Raw genomic sequence first — 25,241 nt, forward strand, 5'->3', positions numbered from 1 at the left:
ACAAGCTACTGAAGCTCGCTCTCAACATGGTCAATCACCCAGAGCATCGTCTATCGGCACAACCCTACTAGAACGGCAGGAATACTCTCACTGTTACTAGAAATGAATCCATAACTTCCAGCCAGGAGAGAATTATTAACTATTATAATAACTCTGCTGAGTCTCTGAAGCCTCAGTACTGTTATGGACTGCACTTATTTAGTGCTTTTCTAGTCTTATTGACCACTCATGGGGTTTATAATGGAAGCCACATCCACTCATTCACACACACACTGATACAACACCTTTTCCCAATGAATATGTACTATTTTTTTTTTTCTACGCACATTCACACACTGATGATGCAGTATCTTGCCGAAGGACACTTTGAAATGCGGACTGCAGGAGCCGGGAATCAAACCACCGACGTTCCGATTAGTGGACAACCAGCTCTACTTCCTGAGCCACAACCAATCTTGAGTACCTTGATTGAAATAATGTCACAAAATTTACTTGAACTACAGCGATTACACAAACTGTTTGTGTTGAGTTCAACTCGGGTTCATTTGATCAGCTGTTTTGACAGCACTGACCTCTGAGGCAACAAAGAGCCAGAGAGTCCAAATTGGACAAAGCTATTTCAGCTTATTAGTTGTGTGGCACCATTCACTTTTGTTTAACTTCCTCTGTTGACGTTTAAACTGCTCCACAAAAGAGGCATGCTAACAAGGTTTTCTAAATGACCATCAGCAAGCTCATTAGTTCAGAGAGCTGTATTTACCTTTGTCAATAACTCTTCACTGGATGAAATGATGCACAATCCTGAGGACAAAATGCTTGGGAGAGTAAAGCACGGAGAAACTAGAAAGCTTGGATAGCTCTTGTGACTGACTAGCACTAGCCTGGCTGGCTAATGTGTTTGCAGTCGCCAATTATCCTAGCAAGTGGTCACCGAACCTCTCGAGCCAAATATTTTCCAAAGACACTTTCTGCAATACTAAAAAACAACTGGACACCTACCGGCCAATCAACGTCAAGAATTCTCACTGGCAATACTATGAAGCCAAATACGTCTGTGTATGTGTTAGTGTGTCTGTATACCTGAGTACATATCCTCGGAGGACTCCGTTGAGTTGGGGTTCTGGTGGAGGCTGCCACTGGACCATGATGGACTGGTTTGTCCGCCCACTGGCCACAATATTCTTCGGAGGAGCACTGGGTGCCTCCTCTCGTAGCATTAATCTAGCACACACACACAAACACACACACACACACACACACACACACACACACAAACACACAGAGAAAGAGGAAGAGAGAACAAGAGAGAAAAATGATTTTGATTAAGCTTATTAGTAGTCATGTAATGAGAATATCAGTGTTGCTGAAGAAGCATGAGCACTGAATTAGTCATTTTCACCTGGCATCCAACATCACTTACATGGACAGTTTGCACAGGAGCAGTATATTAGGTAACTCAGCTAAAAAGGAATTTTATAGCAATTCTGCTCCCGAAGTCACTGGAGAGATTCATGGGACAGAGCTGCAACTTATTATAGAGAATCATCTCAAAGCTTAAGCAGCTCTGATGAATTCTTACTGAATTCTGTGCTCATCTCTCTCATCCCTTGTTCTCCCGGTGCATCATGCAATTTCATTTAAAACATTTGCGTTTCATCTCTGGCTATATTGTTCATTTATTTCAAACAAACCAATGCTGCTGCTGCTGCTGCTGCTGCTGCTGATGGAGACGTTTAACGCATCACTTCCAGTGCACCAGAGGATTTCTCCTGGGAATGACGGAGCTGAGACTGGGTGGTTAAAACAACAAATGTAGAAGCGTTTGTGAACTCTGTGCGATTTGGATCACTATTGTGTTTGACTCACTGGCAGCAGAGAACAAGAAAAGTGTATTTACTGTCTCTACGTCGCAGATAACTTTTTATATTCAGTTTTATTTCTGCTACTTTAAAGTTGGTGTTTTCTTACTTATGTTTCATTTCTTCTCCAGCAATCTTTTGTCTGGACAGTTTCTATTTCAACGTCAACCCTCCCACAATCGCCCCAGTAGAGTAGTCCAGCTACACAATTTGACAGCAGTAGTTTAATCACTATTAGAATGTAGTAGAAGTAGAGAATGAGCAAAGAGCTCGTCTTTTATTTCCAGTGGGACAGTACGATCCGTCACCCTCTCTGCCCTCTTCCCATCGTCTTCTGTCTCTCCGAACCTTTTCCCCATCTTTCCTTTGACATTTTGAACTACCTCTTAATTTTTTTTCTCTCCCATCTGCAAACTTTCACCTTTCATCCATCTTACCCTTTTGGCCTCAATTATTTCATCCTTCTATCATTTACTCATCTGCTTCCCCCTTCCTCTACTTTCTAACCCCCACCGCACCCCCCACCCACCCGTGATTAAAGCTCAAAGCCCTCTCATGGTTGGTAAAGCACACAGGCTGAGCTGGTCAGCCTCTGGCTTTACTGTAAGCAGCTCAACTAATGTAATCAGAGCCATATGTGCTCTCACACACACACACACACACACACACACACACACACACACACACACACACACACACACACACACACACACACACACACACACAAAAAACACAACAAACAAATTTCTCCCAGCTTAAGACAGACTGCTACATCCGATGGTCTTTTCCCTTCCATGGATTATGTCTGGAGATTTACATTACCTTTCTCTCCGACCCCCCTCACTTCCCCTCTGCGCCACATCTCTTCCTGAATGATTCTCTATAAGCTATTGAGCCATTAGCCGTGGTATGGCTCTCTGTATTTGTGCGTCTGAATCTGTATGTGCCTATAAATGTGTAGGCACATCTATATGCGTGTGTTTGTGTGAAAGTAGGGGTGTGAAAGCTGTTAGCTACAGACTTGTGCAGGCGGATGTACAGCACAGGCCAGTGGTTTTACAGCTATGCTTTACTTCCATTAGGTTAGGCACTGTCAGACAGCAGCCGGTGCTGCAGTCGTAGACATCTACACACATTCACACATACATAGGCTAATGGGCTTTGTGTGAATGAGATGGACATTACTGTAGCCGTCTGGAAATGGGGTATATATAATCCTCAACTATGCCACTGCTACTGACAGAAACTGATGATGCACATTAATGCACGTACACAAACTCACGCTACACAAACGGCCACAAACACATACAGTACATACAGTACAGAGGCAGTCAGTCACTGTTTGACTGCAAATAAAACACACACACAAATGCACACTGACACACTTTTACTCGACAGCGGAAACTCCTTGTGAATTGCCTTAATTCCCCTCCCAACCATTTATGAGTAAATATTTCATACAGTGGGTTCAGCACGAGGACATCAACTTCACACAGGAGATTAAATATACAAACCCCAAACCCACCCACCCACTTACACACCACTTCACATCCAGCTACAAAAATTCATACTTACAGCCATACATGTACTATACAATAACATTGTCTGAACACTGCGACACACTTTCTCTGTCCCTTGTTATCAAGCAAAAGAGGACATTTTCTACAGGAGATGTACATGTTTGAGAGTGTCAGTGCAAGTGTGTACATGTGTGTGCGTGTGTGGTGGTTTTGTGAGTCCCTGTGCTGTGGGAATTAGTAAAAGTTTCTATCTGTGTCATTCTCCACAGTTTAGTGCCCACTGGCTTTCTCACTAAATCCACGTACACACCGACTCTTAAATTTAACGGTGTTACCGGGATGCTAAGTCTGCATGTATTCAAACAGGATGGTAAAAATTTAGGTCCAGCAGGAGTGAAAAATAGAGCGATATGAAGAGAGTGCAATGGAAAGAAAAAAGGAAGAGAGAGAGAGAGAGAGAAACCAGATGTGATGTGACTGGTTACAACCAGCTGGATAGATGAGCTTATTTTCCTCTTGTCTGACACTTTAAGTCTTGTCTCCTTTAAATGTTGTGCTGTTTTGCCGGAGGTTAAAAGCTGCACAAATGGAGGAGGCTGACACACTAAAGAGACTCTGTCTGGGAAATAGAGAAACTTTGTGCATATTCTCAAAATGACTCAAAAGCAGCTGCAGCACACATTTGCTATTGTATATCTGCTTCAATAAAGAATATATTTGTTGTCACATTACCTGATCAGTCACTGATATTTAACTTTACTGCATACCAGCACAAACGCTTCAAAACAACTCAAATCTGACACTAGATAGGCTGTCATTACTGTCGTAGACTGGTGTGCAGATACATTCAAAATTGCAGGTTTAAAAAAAAATTTTATTTTTCATGTAAAAATATAAATCACACAGTTTTTGACAACAGTGGCTGACTGCAATAATTCGCTTATAATGGTTTTTACCATATTTACTGTACGTCCTCTCCTGCCTGCTCCCAAAGCAAACGATACAATAGCAGCTTTACCTGCTCCCATCTGTGTATGCACATGATTATATGTCCGGTGTGCGGAGTCACCAATGACCTGCATCAAAACAAGAGGTCTATCAGTTTATCGGTTTGGCTTTCACAAACAATGAGTAATCGATGGATATGAGTGCCAGTTACAGCTGATTACCCTCTGTGTTGCTGATAATAAACAACAATATTCTTGCCTGAAGTTGGCTCTCTGTGATTCCTAGTTGGTCTTTTCTTGTATAAGCTTAACGTGGAGGTGTCGCCCCGGAAAGTGTCCATGCATCAACATTGCCACCATCATGTAGACATTTCACAGTGGTAAGCCATTACTTTTTTGTTAAAAATCAGTGGATATCTAACATACTTATGTTTCACGTCACCTAACGTTGTCTGATGACTGTTAGCAGTGTAGATGGCAAGTTGCTCCACCACAAGACTCAAATGTTCCCGGAGTTATTAGATGGACTGCCATGAAATTTTGTTCAGACATTCACGGCCCGTACAGGGTGAATCCTAACAACACTGGTGATCCCCTTACATTTCTACTAGCGCCGCCATGTAATTTTTTTGTGAAAAGTCTCAACAAATATTATATATTATATATAATAATCATGAAGTTTGGTACAGATATCTGTGTCTCCCTCAGGATGAACTGTAAGATCTTTGGGGATCTTTTACTTTTCATCTAGTGCCATAATTAGGTCAAATACTGAATTCGTCCGGTGCTTTAGTTCATGACTAAAACTTTTTTTACTTTTGGGTTCTGTAAAGCTATCATATTGACCTCCAATAACCTTACTCCATCATTATAAAAAGCTAAACCTAATGTGTGTTAGAAATCATCATATTGGTCTTATTCTTGTATTATTTTGACACAGGTTTTTGTTCTATGATGTTTGTAGGTTTTTTTATATCTAAAAATGTAATAGTAATGTCCTGTAAGTTTTACAGCTTTTGCTTCTCTGCAGGCCAACTAACAGTGAAAAGATTACACTTACATATTTTATTTAAAGCATTTGTAAATGTCAAATTTATATTTATGTGTCAGTGCTTGTAGGTACATTGTAGGTTATCTGTGGGATCTGCCCAGGTACAAGTGGGACTGAGCTGATGTCCTCCTCTGCAAAAATGTTTGTAGTGGCTACACAGCATATGTGGACACAAGAAATGACTGAGCCTTTATTGCATTGTGTCTGCCACATTCTCTGTGAGTTTCAAAAGCAAATACAACATTTTTGCAAACAATGATCTTTTCCTTATGTGGCAGAGCCTTTCTCTGTGTTCTCGGTGTCTTGATGTTTCTGCTCTATAGTCTTAAGTAAATAAATCACTCAATATGCTATAAGCAAATTTAGCATAGCTGGAGCCACAGTTAAACACAGATATACAAATTACATGTTGGAAAGCAAAGGCCAAATCTCCTGTAAATCTTAAATCCACTAAGGCATTAATTGTTACACTTACATGCACATTAGATGTGTTTATGCTTCTTCAGTATGTGTGCATGACAGTATTTTATCTTACACCTCGAGTTATATTTTGATGTGTTCTGGTTCTGGGCCCAGAGTTCAAGCCATTAATGCATAATCTGTCTTTCCTCTGTTAATGCTTCCTCTTTAAAGATGGTAATGCTGTGAGTGTAGGTTATGCATGAGTAAATCTCTGTGTGTGTGACACTCCAGATGGTATAATTAGATAAATGGAAAGAGTTTCTGCATTTAGAGATAATGTTTTTCAGCTGTGATCACATTCATATACTCTAAGTGGATGTCCATCTCTCAGGACACTTTTTCCTCGCAATGCAGCGCCCATTTGAATTCCATTGAATAAAGGGCAGCGGGAAAGGAAAGGCTGGGGGGCAAAGCGAACAAGAAATAAATGTATGCATTAATGCTGTTATGATAAAGATCCTAATCAGGACAAGAACAGAAAGGGAGCGTGCAGAAGCAGCTGGACGTTCAAACTTTAATAAGGGCTTTTTGTCATCAATATTACAAGCTTCTTCTTCACTCGCTGTTCCCTTCCCTCACTCTGTCCACATTACTGCATTTTGTCATCCTTCTGATTTGGCACTCCAAACTTCTGCAGGACATTTTTACCCTGCCTCGCTCTCTCTCCCTTGGCATCTGCAACTAATCATGTGCGTGTCTTATCCAGGCAAACGTCCAGCAGATGAGAAGCAAAGTGCGCGCGGTTACGTACGAAACAAACACCGAAAAAGAAAGGCATCCATCTGGTGTGATACACTGACCAGTGATGACTTGTCTTACTGCCAGTCATTCATTTGGAGAGGATCAATCCAATCTATTCTCCAGGGCCTCTAACAACCAACCTTGGACTGGAGACTAGGTGGCAGAATGGCTATTGGACACAAACAATACACTGGTGCATGCAGAGGAAGAGTAATGACAGAAAATAAGAAGCATTCAAACACTTTGAATATGAGGAGAACAGAGGAGAGAAAGATAGAGTGCAGGGAAAACTAGGGTAGAGAACAGAAGAACTGCAATGTGAGGAGACGGAAACTGAAAGGAGACTGTAATCTGAGGTGTGTGTGTGTATGTGTGATGGCAGCGTCCACAGCTGCTGTTGTTGCTGAGAGTCTATTTGGCAGAACTACAACTGGCATCTGCTTATGGTCAGTCTCTTCAGCCAGACAAAACCATGTTTTGTGTGTGTGTGTGTGTGTGTGTGTGTGTGGGTGACAACTTTACAATGCATCGCCACATCTGTTGTATTGTGCATGAGTGTCAGAGATTTGGTGTATGTGTGTATTCAGGGGCAAACTTGTTAAGAGGCCTGCCACACCTCCTCCAACCCTCTTTCACTCTATCCAGTTCCATCAGTGCTAAGGCATCATAATTACCCCCATTAGTGTTTTCTCTTGGGATAAACATGCAACCAGACTCACTCACAAACACACACACACACTCACACTCACACACACAAACATAAAACATCTGCACAGCAATTTATTTACTTTTCAGGCCAAATCACACTCCCTTTTACACACACACTTGCGCATACAGACACGCAGAACCGTTAATTTCATCATTTTTGCTGCTTAGTTCACTATGTGCAATGAAAGGAGACTGGCAGAGAATTACACACAAACACACACACACACACACACATACACACACACACACACACACACACAGACATATACACACACAAACACATAGACATCTACAGCATGGATGTGATGAATATAAATTGCTCATTGAAAAGGAAATGGATTCTAAACAAAAAGGACTGCTCCCTTCATCCTCGCCTTGTTAGAATCCATCCCTGTTTCATCCCCATTCTGAATCCCATATTCCTATTCATCCTCATGATAACATATCACAAACACACATACACTATCACACACACACACATACACACACACACATTCACACTTAGATTCACAAATTAGAGTGTGTGCGGGTGCATACACTATGCCTTTTGACTGTAGAAAGGTTTCAGTTTATTCATTCCCAGTTTGTGTAAGGCAGTGTGACCAAGTCTATTACACAGAGATGGAACAGGGTAAAAAAAACTCTATTTCACACAAATCATAGCATGTTCTTCATAAAAAATGGGTTTCATGCTCTTTTAGAAAACATCAGTGAAACAGTAGTGTGGCCTCACAAGAAGTATTGTGAAGTATGAGTTTAACAAAGCTGGCAGTGATGCCTTTAAGTGACTGATTCGTGTCAGAGAATGCGCGCTTACCTCTGCGTCTCGGCGCTGTACTGACCCCTGCCCACTTGATTGACAGCGCAAAGTCTGAACTGATAGGTCCTGGCAGGTGTGAGCCCGCCCACTGATACCTCAGTCACCGCAGGATCGACCTCTGATAGGTAAACCTTCCATGGAGAGTCTAGACAGAAGACACAAAGATTAGGGGCTGATAATATCTAGCTGAGGCAGGACAAGCAGAAAGAGTCAGGACCCATGAATCAAAAGTAAAGAGCAGGAGGAACAGATAAAAGAAGCAAGGAAGGACGGTAGAAATGAAGGGTGGTGAGCTGAAGGGAATTAAATAGCATAGGATGCAACATGAAAGAAAGTTTAGGGGGAAGAGGGGGATTAATAAAGAAGCACAGATGCTGCTCTATACCGTTGCCAGCTTATCTTTCTCCTCAAGATACCACAGACAGTTACACTATTATCACTGCACCAGCCACATGTCTATGTGTGTAATAGGGAGGGATACTGTGTGTGTGCCATTTTAAGCGAGCTCACCGAGTGTATTAGAGCTATTGTCAGATATGAAAATACACTGCATTTATAGCGGGCCAAAAAGAAATATCTAATACACAACATGCACACACACAAAATGGGTAATCAGTGTGCACAAAACTCTCATCCATTCCTCACTGTCTGGGTTCAGACTTTGCTGAAATCAATGTTTAGGCTCTCAGTATTCCTCGTCTTCCTCTTTATCTCGCCCCTGTTTTGTCCCTCGCCACATTTACTCTCGTCTGTCTCATGATAATGCATCATTTTTTCCACCATTTTGGCATATTTCTGTAGATGCTACAGGAACAGCTGTTGGAATGGCGACAGCAGAATACTTGAAGCCACATTCATGCTGCCTCCATAAAAGTTATCAGAATGAAGATTATTTAAAATGTCAAACTACATTAACATTTGACATTTGTCCATCAGTCCAGCTCCAAAAGTCATGTTCCAAGTGCTTGGCTCTGCATGTAATGTTCACCAAACCGTCCACCCCCTTAGCTCAGAGCAGGAGTAAGAGCGGCTCTACAGCCATCTCCCTCCAGTCTGTTTCTCCTGTCACTCTATCCCTCAGTCCCTCTCTCATCTTTCTCTCTCTCCCTGGGTTTCTCTTTTGACAGAGAGCCAGCCTGCTGTTAAAACATCTGTGGTAAAGAGAGGGAGAGACAGAGAGAAATAACAGAGAGAGAGAAAGAGAGTAAGGGAGGGAGGGAAAGTAAGAGTTTATTTATAGGGAACCTGGATGAACATTTAATTTACGCAGCAACACCATTCTCCATATGTCGGCCTCTTGTAAATGAGTGTGTGTCAGAGCCTGGTAGACAGCAAGTGAACAGCTGTTTGCCACTCAGGGACTATAAAGAATGCCTGGACACACACACACGCACACACGCACACACACGTACTGTTCTCGGATAGCTCCAGCAGGTAGTAGAGCAGAGGGGAGTTCCCATCAAAGGGGCGTAGCCAGGACAGGAGGACGGAGCGGGAGTCAGAGTCGTTGAGACGAGCTGTCAGGGAGCGAGGAGAGTGCGGCAGCTCACTGAACATAACAAAGACAAGAAAACATCACATATACTGTGAATTTAACAGATATTAGTCTGCTGATTTAATTAAACCCAGTCTTCAGAGGAATAGATCAGCATTTTGGGAAACTGGATATGAAGCTCTAGCCTGCTGTTGGTTGGCTAAACTTAGCACTAACACAGGAAATAGGGGAAAACAGCTGGGTTAGCTATGTCCACTCAAAAGTAACAAAATCTGCCTCCCAGAGTCTCTAAAGCTCATTAAGTGACAAGTTGTGTTGCTGTTGTCGACTTCACATCATACAGGATGGATGGTAAAAATAGATTCCCATGGTTACATCTTGCAGTCGTTAAATTTATTGGACAACTGAAGACGACTGTATGATTACAGAGCTGGTTGTATGAAAGTTAAAAATACGATGTGTTCACAGAATAACACAATATCCATTAAATTTGGGTTTTGGGATTACACTCAACGACGGACATAGTCTCGGTTATAATCATGACTCATAATTACGATATCCTCAATAATCCACATAACCCACAACTTGTCATTTTTTCACTCTGAATTTTTTATGGATTAAATAAACAAGATAAACATCTACTTTTAGAAGTGCTGGTAAGTGGATTTTGTTGCCTTAAACTGTTTCCCTGGCTGTTTTCAGTCTTCTTGCTAAGCTGTGCAAAGTGACAGCTTGCAGTAGCTATACATTTACTGTGCAGACATGACGCAAGAGAGTGAATGAACATATTTCCCAACATGTGAAACAATTTCTTCAACATCATTTATGGATTTGTGTCTCATTAACAAGTCTGTGACACAGTGCCAAGACTTCTCATTAGACAAATATTTGTTTCCTGTGTTTTGCTTTTCTGTCAGATATGTGTGGTAGAATAATGTTGGCTCCGACACCCAGGTTGGCCCTTGGGTCTCGTACAGAATCAGTCCCTGTGGGCTGTATCTTTTAATTATGGCTGTGGTTTGCATGTTTTTATGGTGATATGTTTTTTTCTGTACATGCGCTGCACCAATACAAATGTATCATGATGACATCAATTAGAAAGAAAGTCTCCAGACATTTGTCCATCCCCTCTGGATGTTTGTGTGTCCCTGCCATGATTATAGCAAAGAAAGCAACACAGATATATTAATGAAGGCATAAAAGCGCATCCAAATTATTTGATAATACTGATTTTATTATCATCATAATTCTCTTTAAAAACAGTTGGTTTGAAGGAGAAGGAAGGGGAAGCAGATCTCAGTGTCCCTCTGTGTAAAGTCTATAACAGGAGTAAGTATATCAACAGAGCACGTAAAAGAACAAAATAAATATATTTACACTGAAAGCATGATGAAAGACATGGTCCCATACGCGCAAACCAGAGGCATCACATATTCATAATTCCATTAATTATTACTAAACAATCATGGACGTGTGAATACCCTGTCCAAGGGGTCTCCTCTGACAGACTCCAGGCTTTAATTAATTTCAGTCAAAAGAGTTAAAAATGTTTCGGTTTTTGTTTCTGCTTGTGAATTGCTTTACGTTTTAATATTCAAGTGGGTATCAAGTTAGAAAATGAGGGAAACACAGAGGGAGAGTGAGAGAGTTGAATGAGGAGTAAGACATAATGTTAGATCAGGAAGGGAGAGCAGCACACACAAGGGGAAGAAGCAAAGGATGGCGGTGAATGAGGCACAGAGAGAGAGAGAGAGAGAGAGAGAGAGAGAGAGAGAGAGAGAGAGAGAGTGAGAGAGAGTGAGCAAGTGGAAATGAGAATGATGTTTTCTTTTCTGAGCTGACATGATCGTATTAATTAATGGATGAGCTTAGAGAATGTTAGAGCAACTACCTTCACACAGCCCACACACATAACACACACACACACACACACACACACACACACACACACACACACACACACACACACGCACGCACACACTCACAAACACATGAATCGGTCTTGCGGGAGTTGAACCAATAACCTGCTGGTAATTAGTCTGTCTCCTCAGCCGCCAGCGTCTGTTAGCCTTTATGACCCATTGATACTGAGCTAACGAGAATGTCAGTCACACGCATACACACACGCATACACACCCACACACACAGTTGTACAGAAATCCCTGCGTTCCCTACATGTTTTCACAGAGCCATAAACAGAGATCCTCTCCCCTCCCTCTGAGTTTGACACGTGTAACCTCTTGTCTTTCTATAATTCAGAAGGATGTGGACTCATGTTTTATCTCTCTCCTACCCTGCAATTGTATTAATATATCATAAGTGCCTTTTATAAATATATTATACAAGTGCCTATTAATATATAAAGGCCGCTACCTGACAGCCTTCTCTCATAGTGGCTCTAATGAGGCTGTGTTGGTCGGAGAGTGGAACAGGCTTGAAATATGTGTGGCATGTTTTAATCTGAGCTTCAGGAATGCATGCTCACACCAGACACATGAAACGATACACGTTTTTGTATGTGTTCACACAAAACCATATGAATGGACACATGCATACAAACACACTGTACGCACAAATTTCACACTCGAAGGCTAATACAGTGCAGAGTGTAGTACATGTACAGGGTAGCTGATAGCATCCTCATACCGTACAGTTTTAATGGGTTTGACATATACTGGGTTTAGGAAGTGTCTGGCCCCTTACAGATCACGGTTATTATTAGAAACATGCAATCATATCATTAGGCAACACTGAAATAAGATGACAGCAATACTTTCTTCATGTGTGCTACTTTTCCTAAATTGTGTTCCGTGAAGCCAATCATGTTTCCTGTTTTTTCTATGCTCGGCTCCGAAGCGTCCTCCCTGCCAATCATATCTGCAATTTGAATCACCCAGATTGCTAGTTAAGGATCAACTGTTTTCCCACTTGATTGCTGCACAAAAAGTCAAAGTCGTTGTTTGTGTCTAATCACGAGGAAGAAAGCAATTCATGCTTTGTTTATTTGGATTAACGCCTGTTCTGTATTTCACCATATACTTACGTAACTACCATATAAATACTGTGAAAATCTAAAATGAGCCAATTTTCTGAAAAAAAAAAAATAATAATCCTAAAAAACTGGATTATGTATAGGAGATCATGCTCTTTTTTTCTCTTCATTTTCTGCTTTTTCTTTGCATTTTTTGCTGCTGAAAGTTATATGAGAATATTTGACATCACTTGTTAAATACAATAGGAGACTCCACTGTATGTTTGTTAAATATGAAGCTAGGCAGCCGGTAGCTGGTTATCTTAGCTTAGCATAAAGACTGGAAACAGGGGTAAACAGCTAGCGTGGCTCTGTCCAAAGGTAACAAAATCCAGAATCAATTAACATCTCGTTAGTTTAATCTGTACAACTGAAGACTAAAAATCACAAATTGTGTTGTGTTTTTTTGCATATGTGTCAAAGTGAAACAACACAGCCAGAAATTACAGTGGGTGGCATGATTCTTTGAACTCACATGACTTCGAGGCGTGCAGAGCGAGAATCGTTGCCAGCCTGTGATGTCACAGTGCAGGTGTAATCCCCAATGTCACCTGACCATGTCTGGCCAATAGTGAGAGAGCCCTGGCGCACAGAAACACGGCCCCCACTGGTTGGAAAGACCGGCACACCACCACGATCCCATTTAAAGCTGCAACAGAGAGAGTATACATGCACTCTATACTGTATGTATTTATACCGTATGAAAAATAAAGAATCAGGTGTGATGTAATAATCACAACAAACTAATAAACAGGTACCTGATGTTGACTCTGGGGTCATGTGTAGCGTTACAGTCCAGAATAGCAGTGGTTCCTTTGATAACACGCTGGTCTGTTGGAGGCACAGAAATGACTGTACGACCTGCAAAACACCAAAGAGAGAGAGAGAAGGATAGAGAGAGTGAAGCGGAGGAGGTGCAGTGACACAGGTGGGATGAGTCCAGAGGTTGAAATTAAATTCGCTTAGTATTCTCCTCTTGTATTAACACGACACACAGACTTAATCATAATGTGTTTAAAAGTATGCTGCAGAATAATTCAACAGTATTTACTAAGGTACATATATGTCAAAAAAAAAAAAAAAAAAAAAAGAATCAGCCAATCAATACGTTTACCGGCTAATCAATCATCCTCTTACTTGGCCAATCACTGTTGCACCAGCCCACTGCATCAATAACCAATCACACTGCCGTTCACAAGTCTGAGCTAATGCGATTGGACGGCTACGGACAAATTAGTGTTCCATGTCTGTTTTAGTCTGTTTGGCAAATGTCTATTGAGCAGTTTAATGTATTTTTGTTTGTGACTGTAGTGTGTACGCATAGCTGTCTTACTCCACACAGTGAGCGTGGCAGTGGCATTGATGGCTCCCTCTGAGTTGGAGGCGATGCAGGTGTATTCTCCTGAATCCTGGAAGCTGACTGGTTGAATCTGCAAACCGCCTGACTGCAGCAGTGTGAACCTGGGAACCTGGACAGAGCCGCTGGCTAAGACCTGCAATCCTACAGAGAGAGAGAGAGAGAGAGAAAACAATAAAATAGCCCTGAGGGGAGGGGAAATAATTAAGTCATTAAGCACATTTTTAATTACAAACACATTATGTGAGCGTGTCTGGGTATATGTCAGTGTGTATGCTCAATGAGTAACAGAGTGTGTGTGGTTTGTTACCTTTCCTCCAGGTGATGGCTGGTTTTGGAGCTCCGCTCGTCTGGCAGGTAAATGAGGCTGTGTTGCCATCAGTTACAGTTCGGTCGGATGGGGGGAATGTAAATGTGGGGGCCACACCTGAAACACAGAATGAGAGCATGAGAGGAAAGAAGACAGGGAGGTGGCTGCTGAGAGCAGAATGGTGGGAAAAGAGTGGACTATGAGTGAAGCTTAATGTCAAAGAGAAAACAGAAGAATGGAAAGGGAAAGGATGACAGTGTTGATCTAAACACGAATGCTTTCTCTGTGATCAATAGAGGCTTTATTCATTACCTGGGGCTCCGTGCGTGTGCATTAATGTGGAAGGTGGTGGTGGGGAATCTCCAGGGGGACATTTAATTATAATCAAACGCTCACTAAACAGAACCTAACTCTGCAGAGACAAATATAACTATACATACAGACTGACACCAGCTGCAAACCATCAAATCAAGGCAGAACATTTAACTGACATTGACTTTCACTTGAATTCAAAAGGCAACCTGATATTTTGTTTTAGGTTGAGCTATGATTGGCTGTTACTTTAATACCAAGAAGAACTAAACAGCACAACAGGCTCCAGATTTTCAAATGAAAGCAAATGACTGCTGACACTTTGACATGGTCTGCAATGCATATCAGCAGCAAATGCCTGCATGTACCTGTATGGTAGGTAAATAAAGTGGAGTGGAAAGAACAATAAAGCTGACACGACTTGGTGTTTATTCAGTTAGTCAGTCTAGCTACTTTGGTAATTCATACTTGAAAAACTGTTTTAAGTTGTCAAAGCAAAAGGCCAACAAGGTTAAGGAAAAACACTTTAAGTATTTCCTGCTTATCTTTGTCTTATTTGAAAGGCAACTGGATATTTTGAGACTATTTCTGACTTTTTAGATACTACAAGATCAATTGAAATTATAAATTAGAGACTATTTGATAACAATTTTGAGCTGCAGCCCTAAATAAACAATTACAGCATATATAAACTAATATGAAAGAAAATGGCACAGACAAATAAACGAGGTGAATAAGGAGTTAAGATAAGTGAGAAACAAAGTAAAGGGCAAAGGTAATAGTGGCATCTGACGGGGAAGAAATCAGCGAAAATAAGAAGGGATTTAAGAGCATAAGCAATGCTACTGTAGGTGTGTGTATACAAGATTGCATGTTTGTCAGAAAAACTCACTGGAGACAAGAAGCTGTGTGTGCGTCTGGCTTTCTCCTGCAGCGTTGCGAGCAAAGCACTGGAATATTCCTCCGTCTCCTGGCTGCACCCTGCGCACCGTCAGCCCGGTTGCTGTGGTGACCTTGTAGCGAGGGTTGGCCAGTTTGGAAAGAGGCACTGTGTCCTTATACCACTCTATCCTGGGCTGGGGCACGCCTACACATGTGCGCACGGAAAACAAACACACAGAAGGACAAAATTTTCAATTTCCTTAATAACAAGCCACTCTGCTCTGACCTCACTGCTGAGCAAATTGCTCCAACTCCCACTAAAACAGCCACACACACTCTTTTTGCCAATCTTTCTTCACTGTTATCCACTCTCTCCCTATAAATATGCATGCAGGCATAATGACTGCTAATAATATATTGATCGGAGGGTGTGGGTGGCGGCGTAAGGGTGGCAGAAGGGGCCAAAAAACATTCTGAATAAAATATGTGATAAATATGTGGTAAAGAGCAGCACACCTACAGTATCAGCACCCACCTGTCTGACGGACATGCCAGATATGACAGGCAGGGGGCTCATGCAATTACTCCGTTTCGACACTCCACGCTGGTGTGTGTGTGTGTGTGTGTGTGTGTGAGATGAATTCCACAGTTTTTCTCAATCTGTTGGTGTCAAGCTTTCACAGACATGCGTGAAGTATTTTTCACCCCCCCCCATGTCTTGCTCACTGTCACTCTACACTCTATCTATCTTTCCTCCTTCCCTTGTTCCTCCTCCCTGCCTCCATCCCTCTCTCCATACCCTCAGGCCTCTGCTATTTAATTACACTGCCACTGTATCAGATTACTGAGGAGGGACATAAACTTGCTCAGCGTGTGTGAGAGAGGGAGAATGTTGCAGTTTTTTGTGCTATGTCCAGCTGTGCTCAAATAAGGGTTTTCATGTAATCCATTTAAAAACAAGAGTCGTGAACAAGTGCAATTTTCAGGCTTGGTCTCAACATGTTAATCTGCTCATGCTGCCAAAAGTAAAGGGTCACTGTTCAAGAAGCCTTGAAACTAACTCATACACATACTGAATGACGTCAGACCTCAGCATAATGCGATTTGGACAGAGTCACCTTGACACACCGTGCAGCAGATAGTTCTACAAAGAGCAGGACCAACTCCTACGACAAAGCGACTCTGACATTCGCTGCAGACGCAGCATTAAGATATGAAACTGTCATATGAGGATTCACCACAATCACTTCTGTGACCCATCTGGAAGCAAACATCAGCAGAGTACGGGTGATGGACTAATGAATGCCACTAATTCTCCAGTTAGGTATGATTAAACCATTGCAGAAGAAGAGTGTGCAGCAAGATGATGCAATTAAAATCTCAAACAACAGAAACCCATCTGATGTTTTCGTCTCTTTAGTGGAGCAGAAGTTTGACTTGATGTTTAAGACACCTGCTTCTTGTACCTCATGATTTATTCCCTAAGTCTGTTTCATTTGCACTTTGCTTTTATTGATACACCAACTTTTCCACCTCAGCGAAGCATTAAAACTTTTTTAATTTGCAACATTCAGACTTTTTTTCCCCCAAATTTCCCTGTATTTACACAAATGTGTTTTATGCGCAAATTGAAAATGGTTATTAAAACCAGCGGATGGAAGCACCAGATTTTTAGCATACTGAGACCTGAATCTTACACTTATGCTCACACACACACACACACACACACACACACACACACATACACACACACACACACACAAACACACATGCGGTGTACCTGTAGCAAGGCAGGGGATGTCTACATTCCTGTCGAGATCAGCGAAGATCTTCCTCTTGGGCTGAGCAGTCAGAGAGGGTGGTTCTGCAGGAAAAGAAAGTTAGCATTCTGTATCAATATATCCATAAATCTCTGGAAAAAAAAAAATTATATACCTGAAAAAAAAAAAAAGAAAATAAAGAAGAAGTGAGAGTTTGCCTCTCCAAGTATTTAGTCATTAGTAGAGTCTTGGAGAAGAGCACTTGGCACTGCAGAATAAAAATGGGTCCTTCTTTTGGCCCTGAGTATCTTGAGTGTCATTGCAAAGCAGGTTTTCTGTCTCTACACCCTGTGAAATGACTTCCACATAGTTGCAGAAAAACACATTCTCCTAGTTTCCCAAGGGAAACAATCACCTTTTTAAACTACTCCATTTTGCTGCCAATAACCGTTCCCTCTAAACATCTTCACCAGCGTCTCTCTAAATTCTCACAGAAGCTCAGAGAAAAAAAAATAAAAAATTCTCTCTATTTGAATTTGAATATATGCCTTTTGGTGTATTACTGTAATGCTACATTTTATATAAAAAAAAAAAAAAAAACACCTACTCCTACATACGCTCCATTTCTTTCAAAAACATTTGTTAATATTTAGCGGGAGATATTGACACAGCAAGCAGAGAGAGGGGGGAGAGGGGGGAGAGGGGGAGTGAGACAGGCTGGCTAATTCATTCTCAGTTTCTGGCATCTTTGGAAAAGTGGCTCCACACAGTTGTGGCACCAGGTTGTGGCACCTGTTCACTGAAAAATGACTTTGAGGAAAATGAAATGTCCAGTGTATGCATTAATAATGAATGTGCACGCTGGTTGTCACAAAGATATAATTCTTATGGAATGAAGAGAAGGTATTTTAATATAAGTTTTAGTTCTGTACTTTTTTCTCAAGCGCCTTGTACAATAATAATGTGCTGTCATTCTAATGCTATTGTACTTTAAAGAAAAAGAAATCCTTCTCCTCCTGAGTTTCTTTCTCTCAATTTCTCTGTCATTCCTTCGCACAGTGGAGGGTAAACTGAAGTGGCAATAAAAAAAGTGACAAACTATAAGTTTGATAAGCCTGTGTGTGTGTGTGTGTGTGTGTGTGTGCGCGCGCTACACTGTAGACTCCCATGTTTGTGCTACATTTATGCTACTTGTCTACACCGACTTTAAAGTTCTTTACTACTTCGTGGTAACTTTTAAACCCACACGTATGCGCATCTCCTATCTTTATCGTGCACGTTGGAATTTTTTTTTTGACAAGAGAACGCGGGGAGCGTGCAGCGAGGGGAGAACAGGAAAACAAGAGATGAATAACAGCCTTGTGGCGTGACACCGATAACACAGACGCGTTAATCCCCTTCAGTCAGGTGAGTGCAAGGACCTAGACGCACAAATACAACAAAACACATTTTGGAGTGTTTGGGTGGCTGGATTTAGAGATTTGAGCTTTCGCGGATTCCCTGCTGTCTGCCTGCAAAACAAAGATGGAGAACAACAACAGAAATATTGTTGTTTGCAACAGTAGCCGTCTGTACAGCGTACAGCACGATGCACGCAGTGTCATACATATTCCGATTCGTGGATCGGGGCAGAAAAGAAATGAGATTGAATAATGAATACCTTTGAGGCTGTCTCCTTCTCTCACACAGACACATACACTATTCTGTTTAGGAATCCCTTTCATTGCATCAAGGTCTGTTGAGCTCATAGCAGAAAGGGGATCAGTACCAATGTATTCATTAGTCTCTTCTCCTCTGATACATATGAATGCATGCAGACTTTGCCCCTGCCAGGCAGACCTTAACAGTCCTCTTGGCCTAATGAAGGATGATAACGTCGAGAGAAGGGAGGGCTGAGAGAAGAGGGTACAATACTAAAAGTGGTGGTAGAGATTGAGGGGGGCACAGACAGAGAACGAGTGGGGGTATAAATATTCAGGCAGGTCTTTTCTAACTAGTGAGTATTCTGTAGGCGTGGGTAGTTTGCTCTCCGTGTTACGTGCTCCCTCGCTTCGATAATCACAGCAGATCAAAAAGACGCTGACGAACTGGGTGAGAAAAAGTTTTGCTTCATCAATCACACGCTCCCTGCCTGCGTGTATGTTGTTTTCTATTTACGCACACATATCGAGGACAGGAGAGGATTGTGACGAGAGCGCTCTTGTTTGAGTGCTTTCAGTGTTCTCGTATTGACTGGCGACTCCAGGGAACAAAACTAATTTAGCTGCCGGGTGAACGGGCATGTGTGTCTGTGGTGCCGTTTTGTGACTCTGTGCGAGCGTTGAGTATACGCATGCATGTGTTTGCGATCACACGTGGATGAATTTGTGCGTACATGAATCAGCTGTTTGTGACTACAATGGACAGTTTATTGGTGGGTGTGCACTACACATTCAGCTCGAGTAGCCCTGTAGTTGACAGTCACTGCCTGGGGTTTTTTCACAGTCACGCTTGCAGGAGAAAAGTAAGAATAAATGGAGGAATAAACTGAATGAAAAAGCACCTGGAGCAAAAAAAATGTAGAAGAAAAGACAAGAGCAAGGTTAAAACAGGTATTAATGGTACATGTTGCGGCCATTAGTCCTGATGGTCAGGCCTACTAGGATAATCATGGATAATCATGTTAGGCAGAGTGTGTGTGTGTGTGTGTGTGTGTGTGTGTGTGTGTGTGTGTGTGTGTGTGTGTGTGTGTGAGAGAGAGAGAACGAGCGACTGTCTTTTTTCTTACCCATTACAGTGAGGTGTGCCCTTGCTTCCACAGGTTTGGCGGTGCTGTTGCTAAGCAACGCTTCACAAACATATAACCCAGTGTCTGAAGAGGTGGGGGCAGGAATAATGAGCCGACGCCCACTGGCCAGCCGACGCCCATCCCGTTTCCATGACACCATGAGGTTGTCCACCGGTCTGAGAGAAGAAGAAGAAGAAGAAGAAGGAGAAGAGGAGAGAAGAGAAGAGAAGAGAAGAGAAGAGAAGAGAAGAGGTGTGGAGAATCAGAGAAAAAGCAAAAGAGTGACAGAAGGCAATTACAACATATTAAATCCATCAGTTTATGTGTCAATGAGGCAGGAAATGAATGATGACAGTCTGTATATCAGAGCAGTCAGCTCTACTCAGCATGAAGAAGCTTCAGTCAGCTACTCTGGATGTTGGGAAAGGGAATAGGCTTTCAGGGAAAAAGAGATTTTGTTTTGAATAAACAACATCAAAACACCATTCTTTACTGTGTGTGTGTGTGTTTGAACGTTTGAGTAAGACAGCATTAATACAGCATCATAACAACTCACGAAAGTGCAACTCAATTTTTTTTTGCTGCGTTTTCATGCAACAGTTCGATTTTGACAAGCACTCTGCATTAAACTTGAAGTGAAATACTGGAAAACAGCTAATTATGTAATCATCAGATGTATTTGGTTAAGGACAGCTTTAAAGTCACAGTTCAGTCATGGGATTTGTCTACAAATGCTAAACTGTGAAAATCAATCAAGATGTGATGAAGCAAACATAAATGGTCATTAGTGTAATAAGATGCTATGATCATAATTAAACATCAACAGCGCTGATGAAGTGTGTACTTATATGATTATAATAATAATTAGGTTTATGTTAGAAAGGTTTGTAAACCAACCAACCAAACAACCTCAACCAAAACTACGACATAAAACAATGACATAAAAAAAGGCTGCCTGTGAAATAGATAGATGGATAGATAGATAGATGGATAGATAAATACTTTATTAGGATAGGATCATATATGATGATATATCCTATATCATCATATATGATATAGGATCATAAAATGGCATTGGTAATGACATTATCTTCAGATATTCATACATTCATATTCAGAGATGTGCAGTAGGTGAAGACAAGCTGCTAATTCAGCCACGTTAAGATGAATGAGATGATGCTTTTGTATGTGATGAATGAAAATTCAGAGACATATTCTCGGTTGCTGCTGTTTTGGATGTAAATCAGGTCAATTTAAAAAAAATAAATAAAAAATCAAGACACTAAGAACAAGTATGTGTAAGAAGGCATATATTACTGAAGTTTCTTAGAAGTAGGTAGCTTAGATGTATTTGCAACCAAGTCCACTTAATATGCAGTCCAACTGTAAACAATATAATGTCAGACAGAAAATCTATTTTGCCTTTTATTAGGATACAGTTGAGAGTATGCTGCTTCCTCTCTCAGATATATACACCTTGAGGTAAAGACAAAGTTGGATGGAAAACTAATTAAATTACTGCCAGGCAGATATGTCAAAATTTGAATATGCTTAGTCAGTGGATCCTGTCTACAACAAAAGAATTGGAAATTCACCCAAAGACAAAAAAGCTGATTTTACAGCTCTTAATATTAGGCCTACTGGCACTGCTTGTTTTCAGTCAAACTCCTAATTATTTAATTGCTCTACCTAGACTGCACCGGTGCATATGACTGATTAATGGTCAACGGATCTGGATAGCAGATGCTTTCAGACTTGAGCACTGCATTTTATTTCACCTATCGTACTCTTGTTTCTCCCAAACTGCAATGGTATAGTTTGTCTTTCTAAGTTGTTCCCTGGCTAGAGAATTATCTCTCTGGAGTGAGTATCTTTCAGTGGCTGCTTCTCTGATATCAAAAATAGTCCCTGTGGAAAGGATTGTTCCTGGCAGAAGAAATGCAAGAGACTCTGTGCTGATTTGTCTGCAGTTGTAATACCAGTGTAGCAGGATACAGAGACCAAATTACTTGGCAATAAATGAAAAAAAAAAATCTATCTAGTCTGACCACACTTCTCATTATTTGCATGATGGAAATGCATCCTGCTGTTGCTAGGATTTTTTTTTTTTTTTTTTTTACACCTAGGTGGTTTAGTGCTGGTTAATGAGAGAGAAACATTTAAAAGGGACTTCAGCTCTCACCAAACAAAGCAGCCTGACTAACCCAGACTAAAGAGCATAATCCAACCAAAAAAACTTGTCCACAGTGAAACTGAAAACAGCATTGTGAACAAGAAGAGCGCAGGATATCACTTGTTAAGTCCAGACAACTCAGAGCTGTTATCATCCTGGCTGGCAGTGCTTCTGTTCAAAGCAAACTAAGTGTCTCTTTTTTGCATCAATCAATGTTACTTTCAACGTGAGAGCACGTCTATGGGAGTATGTTACAAAAGGTAAGAGTATTGGTAACGTTCTCCTTGAGTATGTTCTGAAAGGCAGCTGCAGCCACTCAAAAAGTTTCCACCATCCTTATGGCTTCAGAATTAGTGAATTCACTGTGTGATACAGAAAACATTAGCAAGTACTGCATAAGTAGCTCTGCTGTGCTAATGCCTTGACTAATACATAGAAATAAGGCTGAAAATTGGTGCTCCTCTAAAGTCTATCCACGCTGCATTCAAAACAAACACTGAATTGTTTTACATTAAGTACATTTAAGCCAGAGCTCAGTTACATTCCCAGCCTTATGGGACACAGAGAGGTTGGACAGTGTGAATCTGAAGGATGAGTGGAAACTGATTACGATTGAGTTTCTGGCAATTCGTGAACTGAAGCAGAATTTGCAGTTGCTCTGAAAAACATCTGTTGAGTCAGACTAGACTGCACCTCCTCTGTGTGTGTGTGTGTGTGTGTGTGTGTGTGTGTGTGTGTGTGTGTGTGAACAGTACTTGGCATGGGGCAGTGTAAATTTGTGGGTGTGTTTGGCTTCTCTGCTGATGTCAGATGGGACTTTCATCCAACTTCTGTTTAAGTTAACTTGGTACTGTTGTGTGTGTGTGTGTGTGTGTGTGTGTGTGTGTGTGTGTGTGTGTGTGTGTGTGTGTGTGTGTGTGTGTGTGTTGAGAGTGTGTGTGTGTGTGTGTGTGTGTGTATGTGTGTGTGTCTATAAACTAATACTGGGGGGGAAGACACTTGCTGAGCTATGGATTTTATGGTGTCCTCTAATTGCTGTGGAAGAAAACAAGGAAGGAATTGTTCATGTGTGTGTGTGTGTGTGTGTGTGTGTGTGTGTGTGTGTGTGTGTGTGCGTGTGTGTGTGTGCAAGTACATAAAAGAAATTTACCTGGCATTAGCGATGCACTCCAGTGTTGCCTCGCTCCCAGCCACCACTGTTGTGTCTTTAGGTCCAATCACAATCGCTGGAGCCACAAGCTCTGACTCAGGATCTGTGACAGAGGGAGAAAATATGAGCGGCAGTTTAGCTCATAAATCACACTCCCGCACACACAGCAGCATAATCACAAGCATGGATCACAATAGTTTCTCACACGCGCTGTTATACTCATTTACACGTGCACCATCTTACTCTCCTCTACTTGCTATAATAATTTTTCTAACACACACAGCTATATGCACCATCACACTGTCTACTGTGTTACACAGCCTCACTCTATACATTTAGCCTTCTAACCATCTAACCCCAAACAGTCCGGCTTTTGGATGAAGGGGTAGATTTCTGCTGTTCCAAAGGGGCTGCTGTCAAATGATCCGACATACACTGCAGTGATTTTAAAATCATTGGTGTAGCATTGTACATGTTGCTAAAACCGTAGACATGACTGAGACTGTGATGCGACGCAGATAAACTGAACTTTGCAGCAAAACAGATGAGACGGACCAAACTGTCTGCATCTTCCTGGCGTTTTTACAAGGGCTGGGACGATATGTTTATCTCCCGGTTCGATACTATCACGATGCTTGGGTGCCAATTCAATATGCTTTGCTATTTTAAAGTATCGCGATTCGATATTGCGATTGTTTATTACGATTTTTGACTAGACCATGGTAAAAACATGAATCATACACTTCTATTGAGTATATATATCATGAGTCATATTTCCAAAAGCAATGCAGATCACATGTCAGTCAGTCTTCCTAAGTCTTATTTCAGCAGCATCATTGGTATAAACCCCCTTGGCTCCGTCTTATCGCCATGCCAACAAAAAATGTGTCACTAGGAATAACACTTAAGAAGTCAGTAGGCCATATATTAGTCTGCAATCTGTTCGTGAGATAAAGCACTGTTGTAACCGCTGGAGACAATCCCAGCTGACATTGGGCGAGAGGCGGGTACACTCTGGATAGGTCGCCAGTTTATCACAGGGTGTCACACATAGACACAGACAACCGTTCATGCTCACACCTACGGGCGATTTAGAGACACCAATTAACCTAACCTGCGTGTCTTTGGACCGTGGGAGGAAACCCACACAGGGACGAGGAGAACATGCAAACTCGCCGCAGAGAAGCCTTGGGAGGGATTCCAACCCAGAACCTTCTTGCTGTGAAACATCGGTGCCAATCACTGCACCACACACGCACCACAGTTCTCACTTATAAACAGTCTCATTCTCTGTCAAACACACCTCTGTTCTGTCTGAGACACACTACCAAACAGGCTTTAGTGATGTATTGGAGACGGTATGATGGCGTGTGTGAGTCACATTAATAGTGCTTAGAAAACGAGTACAGCGGTGTGAGTGTGTGAAGAATGATTTACGACCTAAAAGGTGTGTGGGAGGTTATGGGGGTATCTGTGCAATATTATGATTGTGTGCTTGAGTATGACTTATGGTGTGTGAATGGCCTCTCATGAGAGGAGGACACACTTGTACTGACATCAGTTTGAAATGTGAAACAAAAATTACTATTAAGAAAGTATAAATATTTTACAGAATGTGTGAAGCCTTCATATTATTGTTATAGGTACGTGTGTGCATGTGCAGGTACGTGTGTATGAACATCATTGGGTTTCTCATGGCTACACTGTATAACATGAATATGTAGATTTCCAATAAAGGAGGAGTAGGGAGTACAAATTAACAGGCTAGCTCTGATAGCGGTTGGAGGAAGGCGGGTTTGCAGGGGAGGCAGGGGGAGGCGGGGAGCAGCTTTGATCTCCCTTTTGAAGGGAAGGAGGAAAAGGTGGTAATTGACTCTGCTCTTTACTCCTCTTTCT

At 41.6% G+C, this 25,241-nt stretch overlaps 1 protein-coding gene across 1 annotated transcript in view; it reads right to left on the reverse strand.

Annotated features, from left to right (window-relative positions):
- The window catches only part of sdk1 (sidekick cell adhesion molecule 1), a 143,999-nt gene that overhangs the window by 55,415 nt on the left and 63,343 nt on the right, over positions 1–25,241 (reverse strand). Inside the window, exons 7-17 of the mRNA XM_022738073.1 lie at positions 23,346–23,448; positions 20,023–20,198; positions 17,276–17,359; positions 15,506–15,700; positions 14,302–14,418; positions 13,968–14,135; positions 13,387–13,495; positions 13,110–13,283; positions 9,521–9,657; positions 8,106–8,253; positions 1,081–1,221 (exon numbers count right to left, since the gene is read on the reverse strand). Coding sequence (XP_022593794.1) covers positions 1,081–1,221; positions 8,106–8,253; positions 9,521–9,657; positions 13,110–13,283; positions 13,387–13,495; positions 13,968–14,135; positions 14,302–14,418; positions 15,506–15,700; positions 17,276–17,359; positions 20,023–20,198; positions 23,346–23,448 — 1,552 coding nt within the window. The remainder of the gene's footprint in view (positions 1–1,080; positions 1,222–8,105; positions 8,254–9,520; positions 9,658–13,109; positions 13,284–13,386; positions 13,496–13,967; positions 14,136–14,301; positions 14,419–15,505; positions 15,701–17,275; positions 17,360–20,022; positions 20,199–23,345; positions 23,449–25,241) is intronic.

The sequence above is a fragment of the Seriola dumerili genome, unplaced genomic scaffold, assembly GCF_002260705.1.
Source record: "Seriola dumerili isolate Sdu_G_001 unplaced genomic scaffold, Sdu_1.0 BDQW01000035.1, whole genome shotgun sequence".
Classification (NCBI taxonomy): Eukaryota; Metazoa; Chordata; class Actinopteri; order Carangiformes; family Carangidae; genus Seriola; species Seriola dumerili.